At 33.8% G+C, this 21,974-nt stretch overlaps 5 protein-coding genes across 5 annotated transcripts; all 5 read left to right on the plus strand.

Annotated features, from left to right (window-relative positions):
- The first annotated feature begins 2,256 nt into the window (after nucleotides 1–2,256).
- Nucleotides 2,257–3,622, plus strand: LOC126721498 (uncharacterized). The gene is made up of 2 exons (XM_050424545.1): nucleotides 2,257–3,552; nucleotides 3,599–3,622. The coding sequence occupies exons 1-2, from the start codon at nucleotides 2,257–2,259 to the stop codon at nucleotides 3,620–3,622; spliced, it is 1,320 nt and encodes a 439-aa protein (XP_050280502.1).
- Nucleotides 3,622–4,734, plus strand: LOC126720772 (uncharacterized). Its single transcript, XM_050423583.1, has 2 exons — nucleotides 3,622–3,854; nucleotides 3,943–4,734. Exons 1-2 carry the CDS (start codon nucleotides 3,637–3,639, stop codon nucleotides 4,592–4,594), a joined length of 870 nt encoding a protein of 289 aa, XP_050279540.1. The 5' UTR covers nucleotides 3,622–3,636; the 3' UTR covers nucleotides 4,595–4,734.
- Nucleotides 4,735–10,960: 6,226 nt separating this feature from the next.
- On the plus strand, nucleotides 10,961–11,842 carry LOC126721499 (uncharacterized). The gene has a single exon (XM_050424546.1). It carries the CDS (start codon nucleotides 10,961–10,963, stop codon nucleotides 11,840–11,842), a length of 882 nt encoding a protein of 293 aa, XP_050280503.1.
- A 2,484-nt stretch (nucleotides 11,843–14,326) lies between these two features.
- On the plus strand, nucleotides 14,327–14,902 carry LOC126721500 (uncharacterized mitochondrial protein AtMg00310-like). The gene has a single exon (XM_050424547.1). It carries the CDS (start codon nucleotides 14,327–14,329, stop codon nucleotides 14,900–14,902), a length of 576 nt encoding a protein of 191 aa, XP_050280504.1.
- Nucleotides 14,903–15,178: 276 nt separating this feature from the next.
- On the plus strand, nucleotides 15,179–15,985 carry LOC126721501 (uncharacterized). Its single transcript, XM_050424549.1, has 2 exons — nucleotides 15,179–15,343; nucleotides 15,428–15,985. Exons 1-2 carry the CDS (start codon nucleotides 15,179–15,181, stop codon nucleotides 15,983–15,985), a joined length of 723 nt encoding a protein of 240 aa, XP_050280506.1.
- Nucleotides 15,986–21,974: the final 5,989 nt, after the last annotated feature.

The raw sequence follows: 21,974 nt of genomic DNA on the forward strand, positions 1-21,974 counted from the left end.
ATTTGCTGTTTATTTTTTCAAAAATTATTTAAGCTAAACATTCTGATGGAAGAAGCGACATGCAAAAGCTGTATTCTTGCTTTTATGAATGCTACATGTACGTACAGTTTGTATAATTAATATTGTTAGTAAGTTTGCGGAAACATGCAGATCCTTTATTCAAACATGAGCTGATGATCTTTGATTGCCCTTCTCTCTAGCTGTTTGAAGAATCAAAAATCATACTGGCCCTTGTCCTAGACAAGGGCCAAGTTCTTGAATGACTTGTTTAATTAGTTGATTGTTCATCCACGGGTTTTTCAACAAGAGAGAATATAGTGTCTCATATGGTTCATGGGACAAGGGCCAGGTTCTTGAATGACTTGTTTAATTAGTTGATTGTTCATCCACGGGTTTTTCAACAAGAGAGAATATAGTGTCTCATATGGTTCATTGGTGTTGATGTTGGGCGTTCAAAATATAAGATGATTTTGGTTCAATCCAGTTTAGCCATCTAGTTTATAGGTTTTCAGAAAAACCCTTGGGTTTCACTGGTTTAGTTGGGTTAGTTGCATTCCTGGTATTTTCAACTCCATTGGTCATATCCATTGGTATGACCAAGGTTGTTAAATCGGGATCTTATGTAAGATCAATGGAAGGGTTCAAGAATTGTATTGTAAAATCAAATCGAAAATCATAAGTTCTTACTTTTTATTGAAGAATAAAAAAAAAAAAAGAACAATAATAGAGACTCCGTATGTTGAATAAATCGTTAGAATTAAGAAATTATCCATGAAAAAAAAGTTTTAGTTTAATAGTGTAATTATACCTACATTGGTGCATCTATAACAAATTCTTCATTTAAGAATTGCTATATATAAAAAATAAATTCCATTTGTGCATTGGGGATTTTATTATTTTATTATTTTTAGAGAAGAAAGGCAAGTTGAAGTTTATGGAAAAGGTTTGGCTTCAACTAAGAATATGACGAGTTTTGTCATGTGTAATATACAAGACTCATTTGGTTGGTTGAGTTAAGTGAATCATGTGCAATGCACATGATGATATGGATTAGTGTCATCTTTTTATTGATGGTTGGTGCCCAAGATTCCAAATATGTTTGAAGCAAAACTTTGTTCAAATTTTATTAAGACAATGAGATTGGATATAGAAAGAAAGATCTAGAGAGAACTTTTTCATCCAGACAAACAGATCATTACCTTCCTTAGCTGTTCCTGCTAAAGCATGTGTGTCCTTTGCATTGTACATGATACAAACGAGAGCGGTAAAACCTTGTACAAAGACTTGAGTTTCACTAGTGATTATCTATGAAGCACGGACGCGGCACCGGAGGTGCCGCACCCGCGTCGGACGCCGTTGCCCGCGCGTCCGGCCGCGTCCGATCGAGTCCTGCCACGTGGCAGGCTCGAGATCTCAGCCGACTCGCGCCGACTCGCGCCGATGCGGCTCCGACTCGGGTCGAATCGGGCCGACTCGGGCTGTATCGGCAGATATCGGCCGATATCGGCAGATATTGGCCGAAACGGCCGATTCAGGCCGAAACGGCCGAAACGGCCGAAATTTAAAAAAAAAAAAAAAAAAAAAACACACAGAACGCACCGTTTAACCTAAATACTAAACCCTACTCACTCGTTTCTCACTCTCAGTAGCTCTCTGCCTCTTTTTCGTTAGTTCTCTCATCTCTCTCATTCCGTCTCACTCTCTCTTGCGACTCTGCCTCTGTCTCTGGCTCTCTGCTTGGCTGGTTGCTGTGAGTTTGTTCTTCAGCTCATTCTTTCTTCAACTCTCTCTCACACATTCTTAACTCAGGTACCTTTTAATCTTAGTTTGATCTTTGATTTCAATGATTTGTGATTTGTGAATTTGTGAGACTGATTTGTGAATCTTAGACTCTTAGTTTTCAATCTTAGACTGATTTGTGAGACTGATTTTATCTTAGTTAAGTTAGTACTTATTACGCATTGTGAATTTGTTTTGTGAATATGTTTTGTGAATCTGTTTTGTGAATGGTGAATCTGTTTTGTGAATGAACTTGGGTTTGATTTATGTATAATTTATTTAATTAATACTTAATACTTAATAGTTAATACTTAATAAGTTAGTACTTATTACGCATTGTGAATTTGTTTTGTGAATATGTTTTGTGAATCTGTTTTGTGAATAAACTTGGGTTTGATTTATGTATAATTTATTTAATTAATACTTAATACTTAATAGTTATTATTTGTAGGTTAAATTGAATCTATTGAATTTTCAATGGATGAAGTTACTAGCTCAGAAACTTCATCTCAAGAGATGCCAAATGCTGAATGTCCTCTTTGGCAGTATGTGACTAAAGTAGAAAAACCACCGGGTGCTACCGTTAAAAAAGGGGGAAACACATACTTTAAGTGCAATTATTGTGGTGTGGTTTATTTGGGATCCTATTCTAGGGTTAAGGCTCATTTGTTAAAAATTACTAATAAAGGTATTAAAGCATGTCCTAATGTGACACCGAGCCATAGGTTGGAAATGCAGCGAATGCATGATCAAGTTGAGAAGGATAAGTTAGAGAGTGAACAAAGAAGTCGAATTCCCTTACCCCCACCTATCCCAGGCCGTGGGCCTATACCTATTTCCCCATTTCGGAGACAGGAAGGGAGTGATAGTACAAATCCGATTGATGGTAAAAGGAGGAAGGTGGCTGGGATTTCTCCTATTGAGAAAGCATTCCAGAATACTACTAGATATGAATTGGATAGTAGAATTGCTAGGATGTTTTACACTGGTGGGCTTCCATTTAACTTTGCAAGGAACCCACATTATCGTAATTCCTATGCATATGCTGCTACTCATAACATCCCAGGTTATGTTCCTCCTGGATACAATGCCTTGAGAACAACACTTTTGCAAAAGGAAAGAGCTCATGTTGAAAGACTCTTGAAGCCAATTAAGGATTCTTGGCTTGAAAATGGTGTAAGCATAGTTTCTGATGGATGGTCAGATCCACAAAGAAGGCCTCTTATTAATATTATGGCTGTATCAGATGGGGGTCCGGTGTTTGTAAAGGCAATTGATGGGTCGGGTGAGTTCAAAGACAAGCATTATATTGCTGGGGTGTTGAGGGATGCTATAAAAGAGATTGGACATGAAAAAGTTGTCCAAGTCATCACTGATAATGCTAATGTGATGAAATCTGCTGGAGCTCTTATTGAAGGTGAGTATCCTAAAATATTTTGGACACCCTGTGTTGTCCACACTCTTAATCTAGCTTTGAAGAATATTTGTGCAGCAAAAAACACTGAAAAGAATGAAGTTACATATGAGGAATGTAGTTGGATTACACGTATTGCTGATGATGCATCTTTCATACGTGTTTTTATTATGAACCATTCAATGAGGTTGGCAATGTTTAATGAATTTAGTCCATTAAAATTGCTCCAAGTTGCTGATACTAGATTTGCTTCAATTGTTATAATGTTGAAAAGGTTGAAGTTGATAAAAAGATGCCTTCAAGCCATGGCTATTAGTGAGCAATGTGCTTCTTATAGGGAGGATGATGTTGGAAAAGCTGTAAAGGTGAAAGATATGATTCTAAGTGATCTTTGGTGGGATAAAGTTGACTATATCCTTGAATTCATAGCACCTATTTATGATATGCTACGAGTAGCCGACACAGATAAGCCTTGTCTTCATCTTGTGTATGAGATGTGGGATTCAATGATAGAGAAGGTGAAGACAGCAATATATCGGCACGAAGGCTTGGAAGATGATGAGTATAGTTCATTTTGGAGTGTGGTGTATGATATACTCATTGATCGATGGACTAAAAATTGTACACCACTACATTGCTTGGCTCATTCCTTAAATCCTAAGTAAGTACATTTATTTTCTATTTTCCTTAGTTTCCTCTTCTAGTAAAACATACGTTTCATCTATATTTGTTTTTTACTCTTTAACTAGGTATTACTCCATTGAATGGCTTTCGGAGAATCCAAAACGCATCTCGCCACATCGGGATCATGAAATTTCTATGGAAAGGAGCAAGTGTTTGGATCGATACTTTGAAGATGAGAGTGAATTAAAGGCAGTGAAGTGTGAGTTTGCTTCATTCTCAGGAGGGAGGTTTCCTTCACCAGATGCCTTGACAGATAGGTGGGACTTACTACCTTTGATTTGGTGGCAATACCATGGCTCCGCATTTCCAATTCTTCAATCCCTTGCCTTTAAACTTCTTGGACAACCTTGTTCATCCTCATGTGCTGAGAGGAATTGGAGCACATACAAATTCATTCATTCCTTAAAAAGAAACAAAATGGCTCCTGCACGCGCTGAAGATTTGGTCTATGTGCATTCTAATCTTCGACTCTTGTCAAGGCGCAATGAGGAGTACGTAAATACATCAACAAAGATGTGGGATATTGCAGGAGACTCTTGGAATGAGAGTGACATACATGGAGGAGCTGGCATTCTTGAGAATGCAGCCCTTACACTTGATGAGCCAGAGTTGGAGGCTATGGTTATTGGAAATGCTAACACTAGTGTTACTACTAGTGAAAGTGAAGTTCGAAGTGAAGCTATTGATGTTGATGTTGATGATGATGCTAGTATTTGATTGTCTTGTTGATGATCTTTTATTTTGTTTTAGTTTCAAATTTGCAAGTTGTATTCTAATTTCCGAACATCATGAATGTTTTAGTTTCAATCTTGTGGGTTGTGTTTAATTTATGAACATCATGTTTTAGTTATTATCTACTATTGTCTATTGCTCTTAAATTTGGTATATATTTGTATAATGTAAAAAAGTATGCTTAGCAATATATTAAAAATATAAATAAAAATATTTTTAATAATTTTTTAATCGCAGAGTCCCGCCGCACCCGCACCCACCTTTTTCAAAAATTGCCGAGTCCCGCACCCGCACCCGCACCCGCACCCGAGTCCCGAAACGCACCCGTGCTACATAGGTGATTATGTTGCCATATAGAGTAGAACATAGTGGTAGTTTTCTTAATTTCATGACTTTGAACATCTGAATCGCCTTCAAACTCCCCAAGATCAACACCAATCTCCATAGCAAAAATAACCGCTCATTTTGCAGCATTACCCCATTGGTAAATAAAGTTTTAATCGCTATTTTAGTGCCTACTAGCAGCTACCCTATAAAATTCTTGAGCCAAACGAAAATGGCTAGGACAGCAAAGAATATATAAAAAAAACCAATTGTATGCCCTCCTATTCTTTCACTTTAGTTACCGTTCTCCTTTGAACAAAGCGAAGCTTCAGTGCTGTAATGCAGTGACATAAAAAGTGAAAAACAAGGGGGTGATAGTATTGCCAAATTTCCCAATACCTATTCAAGCTGTGCTGACTAAAAGCAATCCAGGGTGAAATGAAAATGTGAGCTCCTTTCTCTGGTGATGAATGATGATGCCGAAATCTATATGCTACAATAAAATAAAATAAAAGACAAATTTTAGTTACAAAATTGGTCATAGCCTAAGTCTATAACATTACTCTATAAAATAAACAATATTGTATATTTTGAAAATGACAAAATTTAATTACAAAATTGATTGTAGCCTAAGCCTATAACATTACTCTACAAAATAAACAATATTGTATATTTTGAAAATGACAAAATTTAGTTACAAAATTGATTGTAGTCTAAGGTTATAACTTCCTTTAATAAAATTAATATTACTACATATTTTGAAAATCTAACTGTTGAATTGCATGTTCTTTATGCTTTTTATACACATGTCAAATTATGTATCAATCAGATGTTATTTACTATATATCTATAAGTTTATATTTTATGCATAATTTTAAATTACAAAAACTTGCAATCTAAACAATTTGTTGATGACATAGCTATTGATCTTTAATTTTTTTTAAAATTTTGCAAGCATGGAAGATATAAGAAGAAAATGTAATCCAATGGTGGATTTGTCAAAATTCATCTCCAATAAAAAGATATTGAGTAAGGTTGTAATATTAGGCTACAACCAATTTTGTAACTAAATTTTGTCATTTTGAAAATCTAACCGTTGAATTGCTTCTTATTTATGCTAATACATATGTCAAATTTTGTGTCAATCAGATATTATTTATTATATGATCTATAAGATTATATATCATGCATAATTTTAAACTACAAAAACTTGCAATTTAAATAATTTATTGATGACATAGCTTTTGATTTTTAATTTTCTAGAAATTTTGCAAATGTGAAGGATATAAGAAGAAAATGTAATCCAATAGTGAATTTGTCAAAATACACCTCAAATAAAAAATATTAAATAAGGTTGTAGTCTAAGACTACAACCAATTTTATAGCTAAATTTTGTCCCAAAATCTATTAGCTTGCTATGAGAAAAATTGAACATTTTGATTAGCAAGGAGGCTCGGTAGATGCTTTGCAAAATATTAGTCAAGGAATTTTGAGTTTAGATATGTCGTTTTGAAAGTGCTAAGAGAAGGAGCTGCAAGTTTACCTCAATGCAGATAGCCAATTAATGAAGGATTTCAATGAGTTCCACACAAAACTTCCTGGACTGAATAGGTGAAATTCCACACAAAATCTTATGAAGGGCTTTATCCAGATAATATGGCTTGACCAAGAATTAACTTAATTCAGGATTTTGTTGGACTTGAGAATATTGGAACCATTTATTCATATTAATTGTACGACTGAGTGGCGTTATTACTGCTGTAAGATAATCCCTGGCACTCAATATTTATTCAAAAACATTAACTTTGAAAATGCTGCCTAGTCTTGGTTGTAACTTGTTAGACATATACATGCGGATTCAGATCTTCTAAATTTCCTAAAGTACTCTACAATGTAAAGTTCTTTAAATCTCAACCTTTCTATTAAAATAAATGGTTAAGATGGTAACACATCATTAGTTCACTTATACAATCTTAAATTAGTCTTTCAAAACACATAAATATTCCTATTTATCCTAAACACCTTTCAACTTCTAGACTTATCTCTCAATTTTTTTTTTTTTTTTAAATTATAAATTATGGACTTATCTTTGTTACTTCTTTTTCATAAAAATCATCAACCCAAAAACAATGATCATTATAACTTAATCATTTATCTCCACGTTTCTATCTTAAAAAACTAAATAACAACCCAATCATTTTTCATCAGATGCTTTTTTTAAGGGTATAGCTTGCATCTAGCGTTGTTGGCAACAAGATCTTTAGAGTTGGTTCTAGATTCTTGAACCAGTAAAAGGCATTTGCATCTCCATCTGAACAGAATTGCTCAAGCAATTTTATTATTCTAACTTGTTTCATCCTTGGGAGGATTAACCATCCCAATGTTGAAGATAAACGTACTTGCTCTGGCTTGGGAGTCCACCTTGACGGCTTGACCTCACTGGTACATTTCTTATTAAATGTTAATATTAATATTCATTTCTCGTAAATCATCAATTGTAGCAAGGATTGTTTTTTGAGTTGGCAATTTTATAGAAAAAGACAATTTAAAAAAAGAAGTTGAATGGTGTTAAGTTGCTAACCTCGACCTTTACTATACATTAAGTGTACTTTTTGTATTTTAAGACTAATTTAGGGTTGTATTTATGAATTGATAATGTGACAGCATCTTAACCATTTATTTTTAAAAAAAATTTAGAAGATCTGAATCCATCAATATTTATTGTGCATGAGTCAAGCATATTGAGTTGAGCTTTGGTGTCCATTTATTGTCCATTTGTAGTAGCTTATTTTTATAGTGTTTATCAAAAGATATATTTTTTTGGTAATGTTTATGTTAAATGTGTGACACAAAATTAAAAACTAGTTTATTTGAAAAAAAAAATTAAGTTAGATTATTTTAAAAAATTTGAGACAAAAAGCATAAAACATAATTTTTTTTTTTTTTTGCATTTTTACCCAAACGGACTCTTGAAATGCAGGAACAGTGGAGCAGTGTGTTAATTTTATCATCAAGAAAATCTGTAGTTTATAAATTTAAGTGTCAAAAATTGAAGGAAAAAAGAAACCTTGATTTTCTAGTTAGTGTTTGTATCCTAGAAGTCTTGCTCGTGCTGGGAACAACTCTTTAAGAAAAGATCTATAGTTTATGCGCATTCAATATTACACCGATGCAATAGGAGATATTAGAATTTGTTACCGTATAGACGATGTGGATTTGTTTGTTGATGTTACCACACATTTGGCGACAAGCATTGATTGCAAGTCTTGTAGATGAGGACCCACCATATTTTTAGGGCGCTTATTTAGATTCATTTGGATTCATATCAATTTTCTAAACTTAAAACAAAAAGTGCATTGTATTTTAGACGGTATTTTGATTCGTCATTAGTTATAAATCCCACTATGTTTACCTATTTATAGAATTTGTGATAAATATTTTGTGGTTTGTAGAGAAGAAAAATGATAAAGAATGAGTGGTTATTTCCATTTTAAAAATTTATCTTTTCTTCTAGACTTCAGACTCAATCTTTTAGAAGAAAGGATTGGTTTGGGATTGTAGGATCTCATGATTTTATTGATCCCAAACCATCCTACAAGCAATTCTAAGTTTTATACCATTCTAATTGAGAAAAATTGCCAAACAGCCTATTTTTGGGAAAAAATTAGGCGCGTGGCATGCGTTCAAAGTTATTTAGTAAGATGGATTCTTTTGGAAAGTCGAGTTTGCCAAACTCGACTTTCAAAAAGAGTCTAACTTACAAAATAACTTTGAACGCATGCCACACGCCTAATTTTTTTCCCAAAAATAGATTGTTTGGCAATTTTTGCCCATTCTAATTCGATCCTAATTGTTTTGAGGAAGTATGATAGTTCAATTCAAAATTTTAACAATCTTGGATATGAATGGCTATTGGTATGGTCCGATTCAAATAAAGTAGTTGGTTTTGAATTTTGATGAATATGCTCACCTTTGAGCCAATTTTTTCTGCCTCTAGCATAATTGGTCATGTCAGATAAGAAGTTCCATATTTCATTTTCTTGCTTGTTATGTAGACTTTGACCAAGTTCGCTGCTTTTGATTAGTATCTTTTATTTATTTATTTATTTATTTACATTGGATATGTGCAAACGGGTTCACGTTAGATTCAAATTAAAGATATTAAGTTGGGTTTGACACATCAAACTTGTTTAATTGAAGGTCAATTTTACCAATTTATCCATAATTTTTAATTATTGATGACTTTTTTGGTATCTAGTTATATATTTATATACACTAGTAAGTTGTTCGTGCTATGTATGGATAATACTGTAATGTTTTATGTAAGATGGTTTTGGAAAATGTTGTATATATATCATAGTATAATTGTCATAAAACTTTGTTAGTAATGAGTTCATCATAAGAAGTAACTATTATAAATTGCACACATTTCAAGCTACAAAATGATGAAATAAAGCTGGAAAAAAAAAAAAAAAAAAAAAAAAAAACCTTAATGAACCAAACATTAAAATCCTCTATCCATACATTATTGAAATTCATAGAAAAGAAAGCACACAACATATAGATCATTATACAGTCACCATTAAACCAAAACTTAAAAAAAAAAAGATAAAATAAAATAAAAAACCGTTTAACCAAAACTCAATTTACTATAGGAAAAATGTCAACATGTATTTCTTTATTGAAATATCAAGAGACTCACTCAAGAAAGAAGCTTGGAGTCTAAAGAATGCTGATTGAATAGTTGTGTTGTATGTTTTTCTCTGCAAATTCAATTGCCATCGACTAAATCCCCTCCAACCAAGACGATACCTGCTTGAACCCTATAATCCGAATTTAAGATTTACAATAGGTTTAGTTTTTGTTTATTTTGAACAGACCGATCTAATCAAGCCATATGCTAAGATTAAACAAACTTGAAAAGGACATTGACAATGAAACTTTTACACTAAATTAAACAATTATCAACTTCTCAGTTCTAGACTTCTGGCATCTTTTGGAAATTGATAAACAAAATAACACAACCTATAAAAGAAAATAGCAAAACAAAGAATCTCACAATCTTAACCCAACTGATTGTAAGTGAAGAACTTAATTTTTGAAAGTAGCAAAAGATATCATGGCCACTTAATGTGCGATGGACAGCCACTACTAGCTACAACAAAAGATTACAAGAGCAACAGGTTTCTTCTATTAGCCAGGTGTTTTAAAAAATTGTGAGCATGGAAACAAAATTTGAGAATAGCAATAGTTTCAGAAATTTAACTATAAAAGGGGTTTTTTTAGGGAAAGAAAGAGAATGGAGACATAAATTCGAAGTTGAGAGGGGAAGGCAAAGCGTGAGAGAGAGGTTGGGGAGTCAAAGGTTTAGCAGCAAAGTTTCTTACTAAACGAGCTCTTAATATTGAGGCAATTGCAAAAACTTCCACGTTTTAACAGTGTTATTGCATTGGCTAGTTGGGTTTTCTTCAAGGGAATTGGGAAACAGATTACTTTTTCTTACTATTCATACTCTTGCTTGAAAATTTTTCTTGTGTTTACAATGGAAGAATTGTCACAAAGCTGGATGAAACTATTGCTCTTAGAGAGAGAGAGGGTCCAGGTTGCTGCTTAGAGAGTGAATTCAACTCCCAAGAACATATTATAGCAGCAAAGTTTCTTACAAAACGAGCTCTTAATATTGAGGCAATTGCAAAAACTTTCACTCCTTTGTGGCAGTCGAAAAGCGGATTCAAGGTCAGAAGTCTTGGTGATCATGTAATTCTGTTCATATTTGAAAATGCAAGTGAAGTAGACAAGGTCCTTAGTGCAGAGCCATGGAGTTTTGATAAACACTTGGTGATTATGCAGAAGTATGATAAGAGCATGGTTGTGGAAGAACTGAAATTTGAGAGGACTCTTTTCTGGGTGCAAGTTCATGGGATTCCTTACAAATATCTAAATGTCAAGGCGGCCGAGAAAATATGTGAAGTTGTAGGACAAGTTATACACTAGGATAATCCAGTAGAAACTGAGGGTGAAAATTTCATGAGGATTCGAGTGGGGTTGGATGTATCTCTGTCGCTTTGTCGTGGTAGAGTCGTATCTCTGGAGAATGGAAAAAAAACTTGGATCACGTTCAAATATGAGCGTCTTCCAAATATATGTTATTGGTGCGGCAGACTGGACCACAATGATCGGGATTGTGAAATTTGGTTGGAAAGTGAAGGGAGTTTAGCAGAAAACCAGAAGCAATTTGGCCCATCTCTACGTGCTCTGTCGTTTTCTCCAGCAAGGCGAAGTGTCGTGGCTGTACCAGGCTTCTACACCCCTAAGCGCAAGCCAGCAACTCCACCTGCCAGTGCGACCAGGCCTGAAGAGGAGGGTTTCACCAGCGATGAACCACCACCTATGGAGGAGCAGACGGTGGTGCGCAGCCTAGAAGCGTCAGTCAACACTTTAAATGCTCAATTAATGCAGGAAACCGTTGACATTAAGGAGCCGATTCAGTCCAAAAACGGCTATAGTGGTTTTAAAGACCACGTTCCTAAAAATACTCCATACAATCCGGAGCCCATTAATATAGCAGTTGATGACACATTTAAGCCCGAAAATTCTGGAGCTAGCTGTGATTCTCCTTCAACGAATACAGGAGACTTTATTCTAATTAATGCCTCGAATCAATCAATAAGGCCCAATCAATTCCAAACAACGGCTACACTGAAACCTACCCATCCAAATATTTCACATGAATCTTTGGCACGTGAGATGCATGAGATTACTAGGGCTAAAAAAAAACCTAGCACGTGGACAAGGTTGGACAGAGCAAGCACAACCCAGAAAGTATGTCCATCTGTTTCTACAGGTGCATGTAAACCAAATATTTCGAATGTGGATGACCATTCAGAATTACCTAGTAGCAAAAGATAGGTTTTGAAGGATGGTGCTGAATTTTCTTTCCAAGTGGTGGAGGCTAAGGATCAGCCCCGCCAACAGTCATGAATCTTTTAGTATGGAATCGTCGTGGGCTTGGGAACCTACGTACAGAGAAGGAGCTTGGAAATATCATCCGGGCAAAAGATCCCTCTGTTATGTTTTTAGCCGAAACATGGGCAGATGAAGCTAGGCTAGACCGAGTTCTTCACAACATAAATTTTGATCACAAGTGGGAGGCCCCCAGTGGGAGGAGAGGGGGCAGACTGGTACTTTTCTGGAAGCGAGATGTCAATGTGACCATTGAGGATTCTCATAGGTATTTTATTGATGTAACTTTGATAAAAATAAGGAAGCGGAATGGAGATTCACTGGATTTTATGGAGAGCCTGAGACTCATCGAAGAATGGAAGCTTGGAATAAATTAAGGGGCTTAAACAATAGGCCATCTACCCCTTGGCTTTGTGCGGGGGATTTTAATGAAATCAGTAGACAAGATGACAAAATGGGGGGAGCTTTGAGGGGCCACAACCAAATGCAAATTTTCAGAGATGTTATTGACGAATGCTGTTTCATTGACATGGGATTTGAGGGACCCAAATTTACATGGAGCAAACACTTTTCAAATGGTCATTCCATATGGGAACGGTTGGATAGAGGTTTGGCGAATAGTGAATTCCTTCTAAAATATTCAGGCTCAAAGGTGTCCCACCTTAGATGCATGTCATCAGACCATATACCAATTTTTATAAACCTCTTGGGTTTGGAGGCCCCACCTAGGAAAAAGGTGTTTCATTTTGAGGAGATGTGGCTATCTGATTCAAGCTGTGGTGAAACAGTGGAGGCGGCTTGGAGGAATGGTGAGGAGGGTGACATTTTGAAAAAAGTAGAAAAATGCAGTAAAGATTTGGAGTGGTGGGAAAAGAATTGTTTTGGGAATGTTAGAAGAGAGTTGGAAAAGAAAAAAAAATTGCTAGCGAAAGCTGAGGTTGATGCTTTGAGGAGAGGAGATAATACTCGGCTTAGAGAATTAAAAGCTGAAATTCATGTCCTTAAGGATAGGGAAACCCGATTATGGAGCCAAAGATCAAGAGTTTTATGGTTGAAAAATGGTGATAGCAATTCCAAGTTCTTCCACAATAAAGCAACTTAGCGGTTTAGGAAAAATTCAATTCTTGGAATTAAAGATAGAAGTGGAAATTGGCAAGAGCAACCAGATTTGATTGGAGATATCATTGTTGATTTTTTTGGGGAATTGTTTACCACATGCAATCCGGCCATGGAAGATGATTCACTTTCCTTCATTCCACAGCTAGTTACAGATGAGATTAATGAGCAGCTAACAGGAGAATTCATGGATTGGGAAGTCCAAGAAGCACTAAAACAAATGGCGCCTCTAAAAGCATCAGGTCCAGATGGGATGCCACCACTTTTCTACTAGCACTTTTGGGGGTTGATGAACCAAGAGGTAACATCTACAATTCTTACTTGGCTGAATTCAGGCAAATTGCCTCACCCAATAAATCATACATTCATCACCTTAATCCCAAAAGTGAAAAATCCTGTATTAGTATTTGAATATCGTCCTATAAGTCTATGTAATGATTTGTACAAGATATTTTCCAAAGTTCTTGCAAACAGATTAAAAAAATTCATGCCAGAACTTATAACTGAGCATCAATTTGCTTTTGCAAAAAATAGGCTTATTTCAGATAATGTTTTAGTTGCTTTCGAGACTTTACATTGTATGAAAAATCATAACTCAAGAAAAACAGGTTTTATGGCTGTCAAGCTTGATATGAGCAAAGCATATGACAGGGTGGAGTGGAGTTATCTACAGAAACTGATGGAGAAAATGGGATTTTGCACAAGGTGGATTGAATTAATTATGGAGTGTGTTAGTACTGTCTCATATTCCATTCTAGTGAATGGTGAACCGAAGGGGTTAATTAATCCAACAAGAGGCATACGGCAAGGGGACCTTCTCTCCCCCTTCCTCTTCCTTTTATGCACGGAAGGATTACATGGCCTGATCATAAAAGCTGCAAGAGCAAAGGAAATCAACGGCTTCTCTCTTTGTAAGAGAGGCCCCAAACTAACCCACTTATTTTTTGCAGATGACAGCTTGCTTTTTTGCAAGGCCAACCCCCAAGAATGTGGAAATGTACTCAAAATATTGTCGGAATATGAAGCGGTATCAGGCCAAAAAATCAATAGAGAAAAGACATCCCTTTTCTTTAGCAAGTCCACGGAAGAGGAGGCTAGACAAGAGATAAAAAGAGTGCTGGGGGTGCAAGAGATAAAATTTTATGAGAAATATTTGGGGCTGCCTTCGTTGGTGGGAAGGGGAAAAAAGCAAGCTTTAGCTATATAAAGGAGAGGGTTTGGAGAAAATTACAAGGGTGGGAAGGAAAGCTTTTGTCTCAAGCGGGTAGAGAAGTCCTAATCAAAGCAATTGTCCAAGCCATTCTGACATATACCATGGGATGTTTCAAAATACCTTTGGGTCTATGTCATGATATTGAAGCAATGGTTAAAAAATTCTTTTGGGGGCAGCGGGGTGATAAAAGGAAAATACATTGGATTAAATGGTCGGAGTTGACGAAATCGAAGCTAGATGGAGGAATGGGTTTTAGGGACCTTGCATTGTTCAATGACTCGCTTCTAGCCAAGCAAGCATGGCGACTCCTACGTAATAAAGATACTCCTTTTTACAGGATATTCAAGGCAAGATTTTTCCCTCATTGTTCATTCATGGAAGCCAAGTTATCGACAACTGAGTCATATGCTTGGAAAAGCATTTTGAAGGGAAGGGAGGTTATCAAAATGGGTGCAAGATTTCGGGTTGGCAATGGAAAAAACATTAAAATATGGCAGCACCATTGGCTTCCCATTAAACATCCACCTTTAGTCACTTCTCCAATCATCGAGTCTATGGAGGATGCTACGGTTGATTGTTTAATAGATGAGACAACAAGGAATTGGGATGCTGAAATGTTGGAGGGAGACCTTATACCAGCTGAAGCTGAACTTGCAAAGAAGATCCCACTTGCCTAAAGCCAGACTGAAGACTCTCTATTTTGGCCTTTCACGGCAGATGGGCAATACAATTGTAAGTCTGGATATCGTTTTCTAAAGGAGTTGGAGACTGGGGTTGAAGAAGGTACACAATCGGAATTGGAAAAGAAATTTTGGAAAAGCATTTGGTCATTGGATGTTCCAAACAAGTACAAAAATATTTTGTGGCGTGCGTGCAGAGAATCTCTCCCAACAAAGTCTAACCTGAAAAGAAAAACAATTATTCCAAACCTAACCTGTGATAGATGTGCTTCAATGGCAGAAGACACGCTACATGCTCTTTGGGGCTGCTCAAGTTTGAATGTAGTTTGGAATGATGACAGGTGGAGCTTTCGATCAAGGGAGGTCTTCACTGATTTCAAGCACCTATGCGGATGGTTAATGGAGAATGGGAAGCCCCTTGAGCTCTTTGCTATCCAAGTATGGTGAATTTGGCACCAAAGAAATCAATCTCGGCTACAACAACCTTATTGCCTAACTAAGGACCTGAAACTAACTGCACAGGAGCGCTGGGATGAGATCAGATCAGTCAATCCTCTGCCAAACCCGATCAAACCAGAGCCCAAGCCAAAATGGACAGCCCCACCACGGAATAAATATAAGGTCAATTATGATGCAGCAATCTCAAATGCAGAAAACAAAGCAGGGATTGGAGTGGTTGTTCGTGACTACAATGGCGAGGTAATGGCATCCTTAATTCAGCAATTGGAGCAAGCATACCAGCCTGTGGAAGTGGAAGCAATTGCCGCGTGCAGAGCAGTGGAGTTTGGCAGCGAGATCGGAGTGGACTGTGCTATTGTGGAGGGTGATTCAGAAGTGATAGTGAAGGCTTTGAGGAACAATGACAATGGATTAACTCCTTTTGCACCACTGATAAATGATGTCTCTTTATTTTCGAGTTTGTTTTCAGAGTTGTCATACTCTCACATTAGGAGAGATGGCAATAAAGTTGCTCATAGTTTAGCTAAACTAGCTTTGATGACACCAGTTTGTACCGTGAGGATGGAGGATGTCCCATCTCGCACCTTACCCTTTGTTCAGGCTGATTTGACCGTGTTTTGATTTTAATTAATAAACGTCTTCTTTCTCCAAAAAAAAAAGGCAAAAACTAAAACATCATTTTGGAGGAAAGCTGTGATTAATGCATCTGCACAATTACAAAGGCAGAAACTTTTTTAAATAACCAACGTAAAAACTTGCCTTACCAACAACAAAAAAAAATATTAATAGAGGAGGGAGACTCTGTTTATGAGATGTGAGTACGTAACTATATCACCATAAAATAATAATGGTTCCCACGGAATAAAATAAAATAATAATGATTATCATATCATATCATATACTATATATAATAGCAGAAGCCTTTTCCTACAATTAAGGAGGTGCTGACATGTATATGTACTAGCAGAAACTGAGAGAGAGTGGATTTCTACAACTAAAACAAGTATAACTTAAAAAAGTGATACATTACATTGATTGGTAACGCTACAACACCCATTAAAACCACTCATTATAAATAACAAAAAATAGCCGGTTAAAATTGAGAGTTACTCGGTGTATCTATACTACTATTTAAGGGGCTTCCCCTATTTGGATTCCATATTTTTCATGCCTAAAATACCCTCATCATACCCACGTACAAGTTTTCAACTACCGAGGATAGATATGTAAATTAAAACTCCTACACTTTAAAACCACAAACTCACGTACGCTTTACAGTTTCTATCTCACTTTCTCTCTCTCATTCTTCTTCAAATTAAAGACATTTAGTTTAGCTCTACATCCTCTTCTCTTTTTCTTCATATTAAAGATATTTACTGTCAGAGGCTTCAACAAATTTTCAGGTTCTATCTTTTGCAGGTTCCTTTTTGTTTTCTTTTGTTTTGTTTATGATTGACTTTCTTTAAGTTTTACTTTTTTTTTTCTTATATGTATCACATTAACTCTTTTCTTTTTTTTTTCCCCTTCTTCTTTATTTTAAAATGTAATTTTGAAATAAATGGTTCCTTCATATACTCCACCATTGTACTTCTTAATGAATTGTCATTTCATGTTGTAGGTATTGTGATCCAAAGATAGGGCTGTCTTATTCTACAAAAGAAGTATTCAAAATCATTCTCCAACAGTTAAACAGTATGGCTTCCTTTACCTCTTTTAATAGTCTTTGTTTACATTTTAAAAATTATAACCATGATCACCTCATGAATAGATAGTGAGTTTTTTTTAAAAAAAAATAAGGTCAACAACGTCCATCACTCTCTTATTAGGTTTTTTATTTTATTCTTTCTTAGAAAAGGTTTTTAATTTTATCAAAAGGTTAACCACAATTATCTATTTCTAACTGCATTTGCACTAAATACATCCAACTTTATCAAAAGGTTAACCACAATCATCTACACGTCTATCACTACTAAACAGCTACTAAATTTTTTTATTTAGAATGAAATTTTTTTTTTTCATTTGTGTAACTTTTTTGTATATCTAAATTATCCAATTAAAGTTGTCTACATCTCAAAAAAAAAAAAAAAGTTTATCCATCTCAATTTTATGGGCCCACATGCATTTGTTCATCAGGTGGGTTCAACAAAAAAGAAAAAATCGTCAATTTAAAAGTCTAAAGTCTAAACTTTAGGTTTCGCTTTTTAATTGTTATAATTAATTATTTATTTTGAGCAATTCAGTACTAAAAATAAAATCTAAAATAAAAAAAAAATTATATTCAATGGTGTGATTTCTGTCGTTTCAATGATTAAAAAAAAAATCAACTATGTAATTTATTGGTTAATGTGATTATTTAATTAAATGTTATTAAGTAATGTAATTATTTATTGTCCTTTTATTAGTATTCGACCTAGAATCTTATTTGCGTTGCTTTGATTGTTGAGAAATTATCAATTTCATTACTATTATTTTTTTATTCCATAATTTTTTTATCCACATAATTTATGACTATTATTTTTTTTATCTACACAATGCAAGGCTACGACCACTAAACGTTTCCTAAATAACTGCAAATTTTCGAAATTCAAATTTCCAGTAAAATCTCACCATGTTCTCTATCACAATCTCTTTTATCCTTATATGCTATCACTACCAACATTTTCGGATAACTACTATTTTATTCAAATGTTTGCTTTATTCTATTTCTTCTTCTTCTTTTTTTTTTTTTTGGAGAAGAATTTTCTATTTCTATTTGAATTCAAAAATTTCAAACACAAACTCTAACAAACTTAAACTATTATCTTTAACAACATATACATTCAAACGTTGGTTTGTTAATTAAAGTTTTTTTTTTTTTTTAAATACTTGGTTTAACCCTAATTCTTTTATCTCTCTCAGGTTCACGTACGCACAAACTTTTTGGATTGCATTGAAGAGTCATTGGAATGGAATATTAGATAAGTTCGGGTGAGAGACTTTACAAGAATTATTATATGTATTAAACCTCACATAAAGTGGTTGTTATCTAAGAAATTGTTGTAAAAGAATTTCTTTTGTAATAGAAACTATGTTTCTTTTGTATACAATTAACGTGTATCTCTTGCCATAAAATTTTCAAATTAAGCTTTTATTTACTTATGTTATGGATGTGTAGTAAATGACTAAATTTTAGGATTAAAAATACTACATTTTACGAATAGACAAAAAATGATAACTGTCATACATAAAATTTGGAAAAAAAAAAAAAAAAAAAAAAAAAAAAAAAAAAAAAACCCACATCAACAACACCAAGAACGTGAGAGACTTTACAAGAATGAAATATTAGACTTTTAATTTTTTTTCCCTAAAATTTAGCATTTTTTTTTTCAAAATCAGATATGTTAGTGCCTAAATATAAGGATATGGATGGAGAAATTATAGTAGTAGTTTTATTGTAGGAGTCTTTCTTTTCCAAAATATGGACGACATTAAAAAAAAAAAAGAGGAAAACGTGAGATTTATTTTGTATACAATTAACATGTATCTCTTCACATAAAATTTCCAATTTAAGTTTTATTTACTTATGTTATGGATGTGTAGTAAGTGACAAAATTTTAGGATTAAAAAAACTACATTTTAGGAAAAGACAAAAAATGATAACTGTCTTACATAAAATTTGAAAAAAAAAAAAAAAAAAAAAAAAAAAACAACATCAACAACACCAAAAACGTAAAAAATAAAATAAAATAAAATAAAAAATAAAAAATAAAAAGAAGAAGGAAAACTTGAGATGTTTAACGTGGGATAGAAAGTGGAAATTTTTTAAATAGTACATAGATAGAGAGAGAGAGAACGTGAGAGACTTTACAAGAATGGAATATTATATTTAAAATTTTTTCCCCTAAAATTTAGCATTTTATTTTCTTTCAAAATCAATTATGTTTGTGCCTAAATATAAGGATATGGAAGGAATTATAGTAGTAGTTTTATTGTAGGAGTCTTTTTTTTCCAAAATATGGAAGAGATTAAAAAAATAAAAAAGGAAAACATGAGATGCTAAAAAATAGGATTTTTAAAATAGTAAATGGATAGATGTGTGTATATATATTTTTTTAAAAAAAAGACAAAGTACAAGATGTAAATACTTTGAATTTTCGAAAATGAGAAAACAATAAAAAGGATTTCATTTTTCATTAAAAAAAACGTATTATTTATTTCAAAAAGTAAATTAAAGATTAAATTAAGAGAGGAGTATATACTTAGTTTAATGCTTTGGTCTAAATTTAAAGTGCGATTTTGAGTAATAGTACATGACAAAAAATGATAACTGTCATATATAAAATTTGAAAAAAAAAAAAAAAAAAAACAACAACAACAACATCAACAACACCAAAAAGGTATTAAAAAAAAAAAAAAAAAGGAAAACTTCAGATGTTTAACGTGGGATAGAAAGTGGAAATTTTTAAAATAGTACATAGATAGAGAGAGAGAGAACGTGAGAGACTTTACAAGAATGGAATATTAGATTTAAAATTTTTTTCCCTAAAATTTAGCATTTTATTTTCTTTCAAAATCAATTATGTTAGTGCCTAAATATAAGGATATGGAAGGAGAAATTATAGTAGTAGTTTTATTGTAGGAGTCTTTTTTTCCAAAATATGGAAGAGATTAAAAAAATAAAAAAGGAAAACGTGAGATGCTAAAAAATAGGATTTTTAAAATAGTAAATGGATAGATGTGTGTATATATATATTAAAAAAAACTAGCCTCTGAGCACGCGCTCACGCGCGTGCTTAGAGGCTCTTCTCTTTTTTGGGTAAGGGTTAATTTAGAACATTTATTATAATTTGGAATTATTACATTTTTCAATCACAAAAAAAAAAAAAAAAAAAAAAAAAAAAAAACCTAGGGGTGTGATGAGTGCCTTCCTGTTTTCTTTTCTTCTATTTATTTTCATGTCTCTTTCTTGGGGGAAAAAAGTGTGAGGAAATTCTGGGAATTACACATTCAATTCAGTGACACTACATTAGTTATTTAGACATTCAAAGATAGAAAAATGCTAAAGCTACTACCAATTTTCCAAAAAAGCTTACAACTGACATGGCAATGAATGTGTTTGGCGTTACATTAATAACATAATAAATTCCTAAATTGCTTAGCTGTTTGTTTAAAAGTCGGCACATCAATTGGTAAGGACTATATAATACAATTTGCAAAAATTGTAAGATCACTCTAAGGGATACATTATTAGTGGGTAGTAGGAGTAAACCCACATCTTCCCTTCGCCCTCAGCTTGATACCAAACATATCAAATAATATATATATCTAATCCAATATTAATAGCTTTTTCTTCTGTAAATCTTCAAACGTTAATGAGCCACGGTCTTTCCTCTCTTAGGGCATTCATTTATAAGTAAGCATTTATAATCACAAGTAGATTGTTTGCTTCCCACCAAGAGAGTTTTCTAAAATAAGTGAAAATGCTATCATATGCTGGTATAAATTAATTTTTTTGTAGTCTGACTCTTTTATATCCTTTTGTAGGGGACTTCATATGAAGTTGTTGATTGCTCCCATGGTAAGCAACTCTGGGAACTATGTAAAGAGAAGTATGAACCACTATGGCTTAAAGGGGGAAACCACTGTGATTTGGAGCTCCAATTTAGCACAAGATTCTTTCTTCAATATCTGTGCTTAATTTTGGTAGAATCTTACTTTAGCCACTTATAGTAAAGAATTAAGAAATCATTTTTGTAACTGGACATGCATTTGAATAGAAACTAAAAGTGTTCATGTATAATTTGGTTTATAAGCAATATGTTGTGTGTAGTTTTTTGGTTGGTATGTATGTCATGTGTTAAAAAAAAATGCATATATGTTTAGACTTCAATAGGATTTTTTTTTTTTTTTCTTTTTTAGTTAGTATGGTTTAGTAGGAGTTGTGAAATTGAATTAACCATCTATTGAATGGATAGGGTATGGAGAATATGTGTCTTAAATTAATGAGGTTGAGAAAATTTGTGTCCTAAAGTAAGCTTAAACAAAACATAGTTTCTTATCAAAATTTGTGGTCTATATGCATTTATGATTTTTTTTTTTTTTTAGTTTTTTATAAAGCTTCTAAGATACATTTACTTTGTGCATTATATAAATGTTGGGGTTGAACGAAATCTACAAAGGTCTGTATTCATTCCTCACAAAAGGGACATGACAGGCAAAAAATAGTGGGAAAAAAAATTTGGCTGATTGGAAGGTAGCAGGAACAAATGAAACGACTACAAACAGTGTTTTATTTATTTATTTTTTTTTGACTGAATGCTAACAAAGTGTAGTTGTGATCAAAAGTTGAAGAGCTCTCATAGCTCGATAACCAAACTCCTTCAAAACTTGATTTAGGCATTGGAGAAACAGTTAATCTCACTCAAGAAAAATCTATATATACCACCACAGGTCAGAAAATATTGGAGGAATGTTCAGCTTTCACAAGAAACAGTGATTCATATGTTCCTATTTCAAACTCAAGAAATTAAAGAACTAACAGAATTCTAGGAAGTAATAAGCTATTTATCTTGCAAGTTTGGATCCTTAGCACCCGAATCTCACTAACAGTGTTGCATGTTTGAATTTCTTG

This window comes from Quercus robur, chromosome 4 (assembly GCF_932294415.1).
Source record: "Quercus robur chromosome 4, dhQueRobu3.1, whole genome shotgun sequence".
Classification (NCBI taxonomy): Eukaryota; Viridiplantae; Streptophyta; class Magnoliopsida; order Fagales; family Fagaceae; genus Quercus; species Quercus robur.